General features: G+C 37.3%; 2 protein-coding genes across 2 annotated transcripts in view; both read right to left on the minus strand.

Moving 5' to 3' along the window:
• Positions 1-1,766: 1,766 nt before the first annotated feature.
• On the minus strand, positions 1,767-2,614 carry LOC129758604 (fibrinogen C domain-containing protein 1-like). The gene is made up of 2 exons (XM_055756150.1): positions 2,008-2,614; positions 1,767-1,947 (listed from the first exon to the last, which is right to left on the minus strand). The coding sequence occupies exons 1-2, from the start codon at positions 2,592-2,594 to the stop codon at positions 1,824-1,826; spliced, it is 711 nt and encodes a 236-aa protein (XP_055612125.1). The 5' UTR covers positions 2,595-2,614; the 3' UTR covers positions 1,767-1,823.
• Positions 2,615-8,959: 6,345 nt separating this feature from the next.
• The window catches only part of LOC129753917 (opsin-3-like), a 112,930-nt gene continuing 109,415 nt past the window's right edge, over positions 8,960-12,474 (minus strand). The window contains exon 5 of the mRNA XM_055749768.1: positions 8,960-9,119. Within this exon, the coding sequence (XP_055605743.1) occupies positions 8,960-9,119 (160 nt within the window). The remainder of the gene's footprint in view (positions 9,120-12,474) is intronic.

Here is a 12,474-nt window from a genome sequence, read left to right on the forward strand (position 1 = left end):
CCCGACCGAATTTCGTTTCTGTTGTTGCTGTTGCTTGTTTATGAGTTATTTTCTTCCTTGCAAGCAGCCGGTGTGTCTTCGTGCCGGACTGGATGAACGATGATCGTTTTTATTTTCTTTTGATGAGAAGGAAAAATATAACGAAGAAGAGTGCTTAGCAAATTTCTAAAGCCAGGGTTCGCACATTGAGCAGCACATTGAGCAGAGTGGTTCAGCTCATTGTGTTTTTCATCATTGTGAGAAACCTCTCAGAAAATTCGACTATCGGCGCGCAGTAAGAGAGCGAGCAGTAGATATTCTATCGCCGTGCGCGCAGTTCTAGAAAGCTTGAGCTCACATTGTGCTTTTAGAACACATTGTGCTTTTTTGAGGAGTATAACACCCCTGCCTGAGGTACACACAAAGTTCGCTTTTTTGCGGTGGTCACTCTGAACGTGATGAACGCCTTCAACAGCGTCAATTGGACAGCGCTTGCATCGTCGCTAATCCGAATGAGCTTCCCGGAATATCTGTATAGGCTTTTGGAAAGTTATCCACAACCGTCAACTACAGTATATTTATGACCGGTGAGGGCATACGGACACAAGTTGTTTCGGCGGGTGTGCCACAGGGGTCAATACTTGGCCCGGTTCTGTTTAACATAACGTACGACCAGTTCCTACGAATGAGCCTCCCATCGGGAGCTGAGCTCGTAGGATTTGCGAATGATGTAATCCTTTTGGCGATAGGCTCCTCGACAGCGGAGGTACACCAACTTGCCACAGTAGCTATCCAGACAGTGAAAAGCTGAATGCACTCCAAGTGCCTGATTCTAACCCACCACAAAACTGAGATGGTGCTGATCACCAACCTGATCTCACTCCAAACAGGTACCATTGTAATTGGACCGTTTGGTATCGTGTCCAAACCCGCAAATAAGTACCCAGGGGCAATGATCGACGACAGACTCAGCTTCACGAGCCATTTCAACTACGTGTGTAAGAGAGCGACAATGGCCACGGCCGCATTCACACGGATGATGTCGAACTCCTCGGCAATCCGCAGTAGCAAGAGGAGGATCCTGTCAATCGTGACCACGTCAATCCTGCGGAACGGTGCGGCGGCCTGGAGACAAGCTCTGTGAAGACAATGAAGCCTGCGGAAGCCGTCTGCGTAGTGGCGGGCGTCATGCCCATCCCAATGCAGCTCTAGATCTGCGGGGTCAGACGATGGGTCCACATTCCTCTAACTGAGCTTATCCACAGCTGCTGCCAGTTGGACATTGAGTCCTCCTTGGTAAGTTCTCGCACTTTGGACGTGTCCATTTTCCTCTAAGATGGCCATGACGCCTGCCAGTACGCATGCTGCATCGGATGAAACGGTCAAGTATCTACTGACAACCAACAGGTTTATCAGCCGCTGTACGCTGTCAAGTTTCTGCAGGTTATGGCAAAGCAGTTGATGGGTAAGTTACGGCGTACTTAACCGCACCTTGGGTGGAAAACCAGCCAAGGAAATTGGCCGGATCTTCAGTTCACCGGTGGGAATCCAACCCAAACTAACGATGGATGCAATGCGGGGAAATCAACGGATGGTTTAAATCCGCTTCACATTAGATTTAAATCCCGATACCAAGTAGTACGCAGAATAGATTGTAATCTGTGTGTTCCTCCCACATTGCTGAGACGACTACAAAACAGATAACATTATTCGGATTATACATAATCATACCTTCTTGCAAACTACTTTGAACATTACTTTATTATTTTTACTGGTTTGTTGTTTATACATACATACATGGCAATTTGATTTCGTAGCTAAATTATTGTAGAACCCAAAGTTTATCAGGCCGGCTTAATCATCATTCTCACACTCTTGAGACCGTAGTAGTGTCCCTTCCACGTGTACCAACAGGCCATCGAGGCGAATTCGTTGCGAGGTCCAGGCAGGTACAATCCGTTGAGGTTGCTGAAAGGTTAAAAATTGTCGTTAAAATGGCGACCAATCGAAAGATAATCCGACTCATACCTCTTGTGGCACGCGGCATACCACCAACCACCGACAAACATACTGGCACAGTTTCCGAAATAGCCATCGTTATCCTTGTCATACGTTGAGAAGGGGAAGTTCAGATGTTCGCTTAGAGAATCTCCAGCATCCCCAGAGTAAGCTCCGATACTCATAAGGCGATACAGATTATCGGCTCCGGCAACGGTAAAGTTGCTGTATCTGGCCACTGCCTTGGCTCCGCTCGCATCTTCCATCACAATCGCCAACTGATAGGTTCTAGAATAGGTAAGCTGGTGGATTTTCTCCAAACCCAGCCAATATTCTCCCCTCAGATCACCAAAACCTCGAACGTACTCATCCCAGCCTCGGAAGAATTTGACGTTGCCATCGCGACGATTTTGGATCACAGTCCAACCGCCTCTGTCGTACTGCTGATCACAATACACCAGCATCGAATTGCCGAATCCATAGCTTGGGTCAATCTCGTAAACGTTGCTGAGTGTCGTGCCAATATCGTTGCAGGAGCCCGGAGCAGCACCGGAAACCGGAGCCGTAGCCAACAGGAAGCTTCCGAACAAGCACGCCGAAATGAGCAACAGATTCATCTTCTAGCAGTGATGATCGACTGATCGAACTCGAATGGTGCTTTGGAAATATGATTGGTAATTTATACCCTGATCAGTTGAAAAAATATCAAAGATGTTGAAACAGATGGTTTTTCGAAGAAATTATTTTAAGAGTGCTCCGAAATTAAACAATCTTTTTTTTTTCAAGACAAAATATGATCGATTTGCGTCATAACAACGTTTCTCTCGTAGTTATGGTTCAAGGTTAAATTTCTAAAAAAAATTCTGATTGATTGTTTTTACTCATTTTAGTGGTTTTGTGCCAACGCACAATGGGGAAAAAAGTGTACAAACCGCGAAGAAATTCAATATCTTTCGTCCCACATGACCCAAATCTATGAAATTATACTTTTCTTTTATGAAAATTTCCGGAGAATCGATTGCATATAGTTTCAAACGCCGCACAAGCTTTCGAACGGAGATATAGTGCCTTTTTAACCCCTAATTCTCCTATATTTTTTAAACATTCCAGAAAAAAACTGTTTCGAACCACAGAATTTTGAACGAAAACAAACCTATCGTGTGTAATTTTTTCTGAGGAATCGAAAGAAGGCTGTTTTGACTACCGCACGCTTCAGAAAATGGAGTTATGGCTGTTTTTACCCTCAATTCCCCTACATTTTTCAATTATTTCAGAAAAAAGCTTGTTCGGACTTGAACATTTTGAACCAAATGGGTTGTATCTTGTGTGTTTTTTTTTTTGTGCAATCGAATGAAGGCTATTTGAGTCCCTGCACACGTCGAAAAATGAAGTTATGGCTGTTTTATCTTCAATTCCCCTCAATTTTTCAAATTGTTATGAAAATGCATGTTCGGACTTGAAAATATTGAACCTTTTGGAACGTATCTTGTGTGGTTTTTTCCGAGGAATCCAATGAAGGCTGTTTGAGCCACCACACGCTTCAAAAAATGGAGTTATGGCTGTTTTCACCCTCAATTCCCCTACATTTTTCAATAATTTCAGAAAAAAAGCATGTTCGGACTTGAACATTTTGAACCAAATGGGTTGTATCCTATGTGATTTTTTCCGAGGAATCCAACGAAGCTTATTTGAGCCACCGCACGGATTGGGAACAGGAGTTATGGCTGTTTTGCCCTCAATTGCCCAACATTTTTCAAATAGCTAAGAAAAAGCATGTTGGGACTTGATAATTTTGAACCAAATGGGTTGTATTTTGTGGAGTTTTTTTCGAGGATTCAAATGAAGGCTGTTTGAGCCACCGCACGCTTTGGAAAATGGAGTTATGGCTGTTGTACCTTCAATTCCCCTACATTTTTCAAATTTTTATGAAAACGCATGTTTGGACTTGAAAATTTTGAATCTATTGGGACGTATCTTGTGTGATTTTTTCCGAGGAATCCAATGAAGGCTGTTTGAGCCACCGTACGCTTCGGGAAATGAAGTTATGCCTGTTTTTACCCTCATTTCCCCTACATTTTTCAACGATTTCAGAAAAAAACATGTTCGGACTTGAACATTTTGAACCAAATGGGTTGTATCCTATGTAATTTTTTCCAAAAAATTCAACGAAGTCTATTTGAGCCACCGCACGGATAGGAAACAGAAGTTATGGCTGTTTTACACTCAATTTCTTCCCTACATTTTTCAAATTGTTAAGAAAAAGTATGTTAGGACTTGAAAATTTTGAACCAAATGGAACTGTTGCGTGCTATTTAAGCAATACTATTTATAGTAGATAGAAACCATAATCACAGTGATCTAGATATCTATCAGAATAGGCTCCACTGCTTGTAGAACAGGAAATAAAAATGTCATTCTAAAATCGATTGTGAACCATATAGCCATATAGGTATTAAATCATCAAAATTTTACTAATTTCTTTAAATCAGCATCTTAAATTTATTATTCTAGTATATTCGGCTAAACTCACAATCAAAATTAAAACAGTTGTTACGAAAATAGTAACTAGGAGATTTAATATGTAAGTCATTCAAATTTGTTAACCTAATTTTAATACTAATCAAAATGAAAAATAATTACAGTTTTGAGCTATCACATCCATAAAATAAACGGACGATTGCTTCAAATAACTCCGAAAGTTCGCGTAACAACACTCAAAAATCCCAAGCAACCAAAAGTCACATATTTATTTGAATGAAGGCATTGAAGGTTACATATTGGCTGATAAAGAGAATCAACTGCCCAATTCCCTTTAGTGAACTTTATGTGCTCATTTATGAACTTGAAAGTTGCAAAAGTGATTAATATGTACGTTTTATGTGACTTATTTTGCCCATTTCCCATTAGTGAACTATATGTACTCATTAACGAACTTGAAAGCTGCAAAAGTGATCTATACGTACGTTATACGGAACTTGAGTCACATAAAGGGCACAAAAGTGCTCAATACGGGATTTGGTAAGTCACATAAAGGGGACATAAGTGCTTAAACGGGATTTGATAAGTCACAAAAAGTGCATTGATGTGATTTCAAAATCAAATCACCTCTTCGAGTTTTAGTTTCAGTTAGAACAACATCTAGTCGTGGTCTCGTGGTAGTGTGTTCGATTCTCACCACGAAGGTCGGGGTTCGATCCCCAAGCCGGGCAAGTTTTTTTTTCAATAAGTAAATTTGTACTTGAGTGACCATTCTGATGCGATTTATGTAGGAAATGTAGGAAAGAAGCAATTTAGCAATTTATCGAGTTTGAAATCCGGCGCCTGGCATCATGGCGGCACCGGTACAGAACACAGTAAATAATCAAGAGAAGGCGATTTGAACCGAAGTCAACGGTTCAGTTGAGATAGAGAGAGATTTTTTGCTTATTTTGCGATTTTTCGGAAGCTGAATAAAGAGGCCGCTGGAAGCTGAATAGAAGATCATTAAGACTTGTTTTGGAACTTGAAAGTCTCAATAAGAACTTAAATTTTGAGCTGCATAGAACGTACTTCATATCAATGATGGGGCTGAGTAAGCGTGTTTGTACCTGTTTTATGGGACTTTTGGTTGCTTGGGATATTAATATTACGAACGTGATCGTGATGAATAGGCCCCAGACCCGTTTACAGACACGCGGTTCTCGAGAACAAGATGGACATAACCTGGTTGAGGAAAACGTCAACAAAGATTCCCAGGGGGTGATACGTTTGTTCCGAGTTTTGTGGATGTTGACTGGGCTAACGAGAACGATTGCCGGTTTTGTAAACGACCGAATGGCGCGGAACGATTCATGGTGCAGTGTGTATCGTGCGAAAGATGGTTTTGCGTGCGCAGGTGTTACCACAGAAACAGCGAAAGATATCGTTTACCGTTGTGCTCTCTGTGTCCCGCGAATACCAGTACCACCGCCGAGCTCTGCTACTGGGCAATCCACTTCCAGCAGCACTCACCGAGCGAAAATTGCTAGGGATTTGGAGAAACTGGAAGAGGAACTAAAACTGCAGAATGACGCGGCAAATGCGAAATTGGAGCGGGATCGTGCCTACTTGGATAAACGGTACGAGTTACTCAAACAGCAAGACGATGTGGAGGACGGTAAAAGTGTACGTAGTTATTGGGTTCGAGAGCAAGCGGTGGCGGCCGAGAAATCCGGCCGAGGTGTTGTTGAACAAACGCCCAAACCCGATGTTCGGACCAACGAACCTGGAACAGCAACAATAGACAAACTGCGTGGTAAAATGACATCGACTCCCATAGTTGAATCGACTTTAGAAGGCAGGCCAAGAATTATCGACAGCCTTTCTATCGGTTTCCTACCCGAGGGTGGCTCAGAGGTATCGACAGACATGTCCCTGAATCAAATTCCAAAAGTCGACATCCAACCATTCGTGAACATGCTCGAGGATCAGCTAAGCTACCGGAAACCAACAGGTACTATACCCAAAACCGTTAAACCATCCTTCGAACAGTGGCAACGCGAAACGATTGGAGTACGGAAGGTTCGTGAGCTGCAGCAGATGCACGAAAAGGAAAACGACATTCGTAGGAAACGAGAAATAGAGTTGACAGAAAAGCTTAAACATTTGGATATACATCGGCATGCAGAGGCAGACAGAATGAGGAAGGTGGAAGCAGATCTTCGACAGCAACTGCAAGAATTTCGGGAACATCACGAAGGAATCTATAGACAGCGCTTGCTAGATTTGGAGAAACGTGACGACGAGCTGAACCAACTTCGACGGGTGGAAAAGCAGTTACGCGATGAGTCAATATCAACTTGACGTATTTCTTTCAATTTTGCATTTAAAAACCTGAACACCTCTCATTTTGAAGATGTGTGTGTGTGTAGATTGTTGCTCCTATTTTGATTTTGGAATTCACTCTTCAGTTGTCAAAATGCCGTCCAAGGAAGAAGAGCAGCGTATCGAGCTACTCGCACGCAAAGCTGGAAAAATCGCTAAAAGTGGCCATATCGACCGTTACAAATTTAATTTAAGTGTTTGGGGAACGTTTGTCGACAGCCAAGAAGTCTGGATCGGGGGGAAATCGAAAACCGGAAGCCACTGAGACGACAAAGAGAGTTGCCGGTAGTTTCAAGCGAAACCCTAACCTCTCTCTCCGAGATGCCGCAAATAAGCTGGGTGTATCGTCTACAACCGTGCATCGATCCAAAAAACGAGCCGGACTATCGACTTACAAGAAGGTAGTGACTCAAAATCGCGATGATAAACAAAATACGACGGCCAAAGCGCGATCCCGGAGGCTGTACACGACGATGCTGACGAAGTTTGACTGCATGGTAATGGACGACGAAACCTACGTCAAAGCCGACTACAAGCAGCTTCCGGGACAGGAGTTTTATACGGCAAAAGGAAGGGGAAAGGTAGCAGATATTTTCAAGCACTTGAAACTTTCAAAGTTCGCGAAGAAATATCTGGTTTGGCAAGCCATCTGTACCTGTGGCTTGAAAAGCAGCATTTTCAAAGCTTCCGGGACTGTCAACCAAGAAATTTACGTGAAAGAGTGTTTGAATAAACGTCTGCTGCCTTTCCTGAAGAAACACGGTTGTTCCGTACTGTTTTGGCCGGATTTGGCATGTTGCCATTACGGTAAAAAGGCCATGGAGTGGTACGCCGCCAACAACGTGCAGGTGGTTCCCAAGGACAAGAACCCTCCCAACACGCCAGAGCTCCGCCCAATTGAGAAATACTGGGCTATTGTCAAGCGGAACCTAAAGAAGACCAAAAAAACTGCTAAGGACGAGTTCAAGGCAAACTGGCTTTCTGCGGCGAAGAAGGTGGACAAGGTGGCTGTACAAAATCTGATGGCAGGGGTTAAGCGTATGGCCCGGCAATTCGGTTTTGGAAAAGCGGAAGCCTAACTGAACTTTGACCAAATTTTGACCGTATCACCCTTTAATCACTTTGGCAAAAAATCAACCAGATTTTCTTCAGAGTGTTCTGTCTGTTTGTCTGTGTGGTTACGTAATCTTAGAATGTACCCATTTTGGCTTAACGATATCTTCTCAGGCATGCAAAATATGTTTGAAAGAGTTTTGAGTCACTTAAAATGAAACAGTTTTGTAGAACACACCTTATTAAAAATATTCCGGGTAAATTTTCGTTAAAGCCTATAGAATTCATAGAATTCTAGAAACAATACAAAGAGTGTTGCTATAATTTGGAAAATTTTGGCGGGGTAACTCAAAAGTTGAGCGAAGACGAAAACCATCCACATTTTAACAACTCCATCAAAAAAAAAAAAAAGTCATGGTCCTTTTTGAGCTCAAATGTTTCTCCAGTTAGCATCACTCTGAATGCTGTAGTAGTATTTGAATCCTTTCTTTCTCCAAATCTGCAAATCCAAACCCAACAGTTTGAATTCCCACAAAAAAAACAATATTTTCATGCTTGTTGGCAGAAATACAAAGAGAGAAAATCGGTGAAATAAAAACGATTTCACCTCCAAATAAAGTGCAAGTTTTTCACAATTGACAAGTGCCGAGTAGAACGTTGAAGGCAAACAAAACTAAACCAAACGGTAATTGCTCCCATTTAATTTAGGAGGGTTTAATCGTTAAACGTTTTTGTTTACCTTGGAAAAAGGGAGAGGCTATAATCTTCAAACAACGATGTTATGTTTAACAGCAAAAGTCAATTTTCATAAATCGTTTTATAAATTTAAACAGGCAATTACCCTAGAATGTATTTCCGTTCGGGAAAGCACAAATTTTTAATTAATTTGAATTGTGGTTCGGCGAAACCTTACCGAGTTTTTTGTTGCTTTGAACAAAAGTTGGAGCAATTGTTTGAACCCCGGAATGTGTTGAATTTGAATTTGTTGGTTCGGAAGTACGCTTCAATAAATTTTATGTCATCTTTAACCCAAACAGTTAAAAGTTGATTGAAGTTGGTGGATTTTTTTGAAAAAAAATCAGAGTTGCTAGTTGAAAGAGTAGAGTTCTCTTACCTGTTTCATGCTGATCAAGATGTTTGTGTAGCTGTAAACTATCACCACCAGTGGGACAACCAGTCCGAAAAGGAACAAGAATATGATGTACGTTGTGGCGTTCCATGTTTGTGATTCCCAATTGACTGAACAGCTGAAAGGAGAAAAAACGACCAAAGGAAAATGTTAGAAAAAGCTTCACGTAAGCATGAATGGAAAAGTTGTTGAATGAAAAGTTTATCCAACTACAAGTTCGTGGAGCTGTGTTATTTTTTCAATAGACCGGAAGTTTTTTTTTATGTCGGTTGAATCCTTCTAAAAATTTTCAGTGAAAATTTTCATACACACAAATTTTAAATTCAAACTATTAAAATTTCAAACTTACTCCTTTAAAGTTTTCATTTTTTTTTTTGTGAAGCCACCCGACCTCGGTACGAAAAAAAAGCCCTTCTCTCTCATTAAATCAATAATCACAATAATAAAAACCCCATTCAAGTTCGAATAAAAACCTCTACCCATACCTGATCACGCAATTCAGCCTTTTTTCTTCCCTCACAGACTCACACAGTTTGATTGATGACCGAACCATACGCACAGTTCATTTTGTGTGGAAAATTAATCCTACAATAAAACTGTTAACCGAAACTCACAATTCAATTTTTATCCTTGTATCACAGATGCCCCTCTTTTTGTTATTTTCCAACCTGTCAAATGCCGGCGATAAAAGGGGGTAAACTTTACTGGACAGCAGGGTCCATCATCTGGATGGGTGGTAAAAATAAAATTTCAAACAAAAAAAAACGGAACGGAAAAGAACGAACGGAAACGATGAAAAAGGTTGCCTACCGGAAGCAATTTGATCGCAATGAGGGATCAAACATTGCAAACAGGTGCGGCGCTGATGACAAAAATGACAAAAATGACAAAAATGACAAAAATGACAAAAATGACAAAAATGACAAAAATGACAAAAATGACAAAAATGACAAAAATGACAAAAATGACAAAAATGATAAAAATGACAAAAATGACAAAAATGACAAAAATGACAAAAATGACAAAAATGACAAAAATGACAAAAATGACAAAAATGACAAAAATGACAAAAATGACAAAAATGACAAAAATGACAAAAATGACAAAAATGACAAAAATGACAAAAATGACAAAAATGACAAAAATGACAAAAATGACAAAAATGACAAAAATGACAAAAATGACAAAAATGACAAAAATGACAAAAATGACAAAAATGACAAAAATGACAAAAATGACAAAAATGACAAAAATGACAAAAATGACAAAAATGACAAAAATGACAAAAATGACAAAAATGACAAAAATGACAAAAATGACAAAAATGACAAAAATGACAAAAATGACAAAAATGACAAAAATGACAAAAATGACAAAAATGACAAAAATGACAAAAATGACAAAAATGACAAAAATGACAAAAATGACAAAAATGACAAAAATGACAAAAATGACAAAAATGACAAAAAAGACAAAAATGACAAAAATGACAAAAATGACAAAAATGACAAAAATGACAAAAATGACAAAAATGACAAAAATGACAAAAATGACAAAAATGACAAAAATGACAAAAATGACAAAAATGACAAAAATGACAAAAATGACAAAAATGACAAAAATGACAAAAATGACAAAAATGACAAAAATGACAAAAATGACAAAAATGACAAAAATGACAAAAATGACAAAAATGACAAAAATGACAAAAATGACAAAAATGACAAAAATGACAAAAATGACAAAAATGACAAAAATGACAAAAATGACAAAAAATGTCAAAAAATGACAAAAATGACAAAAATGACAAAAATGACAAAAATGACAAAAATGACAAAAATGACAAAAATGACAAAAATGACAAAAATGACAAAAATGACAAAAATGACAAAAATGACAAAAATGACAAAAATGACAAAAATGACAAAAATGACAAAAATGACAAAAATGACAAAAATGACAAAAATGACAAAAATGACAAAAATGACAAAAATGACAAAAATGACAAAAATGACAAAAATGACAAAAATGACAAAAATGACAAAAATGACAAAAATGACAAAAATGACAAAAATGACAAAAATGACAAAAATGACAAAAATGACAAAAATGACAAAAATGACAAAAATGACAAAAATGACAAAAATGACAAAAATGACAAAAATGACAAAAATGACAAAAATGACAAAAATGACAAAAATGACAAAAATGACAAAAATGACAAAAATGACAAAAATGACAAAAATGACAAAAATGACAAAAATGACAAAAATGACAAAAATGACAAAAATGACAAAAATGACAAAAATGACAAAAATGACAAAAATGACAAAAATTACAAAAATGACAAAAAACGACCAAAAATGTCAAAAAATGACAAAAATGACAAAAATGACAAAAATGACAAAAATGCCAAAAATGACAAAAATGACAAAAATGACAAAAATGACAAAAATGACAAAAATGACAAAAATGACAAAAATGACAAAAATGACAAAAAACGACCAAAAATGTCAAAAAATGACAAAAATGACAAAAATGACAAAAATGACAAAAATGACAAAAATGACAAAAATGACAAAAAATGACAAAAAATGACAAAAATGACAAAAATGACAAAAATGACAAAAATGACAAAAATGACAAAAATGACAAAAATGACAAAAATTTCAAAAATTGAAAAATTACAAAAATTACAAACATTACAAACATTACAAAAATTACAAAAATTACAAAAAAGTACAAAAATTACAAAAATGACAAAAATAATAAAAATTACAAAAATTACAATAATAAAAAAAAATTACAAAAATGACAAAAAAAACATAAATGGCTTAAATGACAAAAATGACAAAAATGACAAAAATGACAAAAATGACAAAAATGACAAAAATGACAAAAATGACAAAAATGACAAAAATGACAAAAATGACAAAAATGACAAAAATGACAAAAATGACAAAAATGACAAAAATGACAAAAATGACAAAAATGACAAAAATGACAAAAATGACAAAAATGACAAAAATGACAAAAAATGTCAAAAAATGACAAAAATGACAAAAATGACAAAAATGACAAAAATGACAAAAATGACAAAAATGACAAAAATGACAAAAATGACAAAAATGACAAAAAACGACCAAAAATGTCAAAAAATGACAAAAATGACAAAAATGACAAAAATGACAAAAATGACAAAAATGACAAAAATGACAAAAAATGACAAAAAATGACAAAAATGACAAAAATGACAAAAATGACAAAAATGACAAAAATGACAAAAATGACAAAAATTTCAAAAATTGAAAAATTACAAAAATTACAAACATTACAAACATTACAAAAATTACAAAAATTACAAAAAAGTACAAAAATTACAAAAATGACAAAAATAATAAAAATTACAAAAATTACAATAATAAAAAAAAATTACAAAAATGACAAAAAAAACATAAATGGCTTAAATGACA

This window comes from Uranotaenia lowii, chromosome 3, assembly GCF_029784155.1.
Source record: "Uranotaenia lowii strain MFRU-FL chromosome 3, ASM2978415v1, whole genome shotgun sequence".
In the NCBI taxonomy this organism is placed as follows: domain Eukaryota; kingdom Metazoa; phylum Arthropoda; class Insecta; order Diptera; family Culicidae; genus Uranotaenia; species Uranotaenia lowii.

Coding starts and splice junctions, on each gene's coding strand:
- LOC129758604 (XM_055756150.1), bottom strand. CDS start 2,594: ATGAATCTGTTGCTCATTTCGGCGTGCTTGTTCGGAAGCTTCCTGTTG. Junction 1,948..2,007: donor TATGCCGCGTGCCACAAGAG/GTATGAGTCGGA, acceptor TTAACCTTTCAG/CAACCTCAACGGATTGTACC.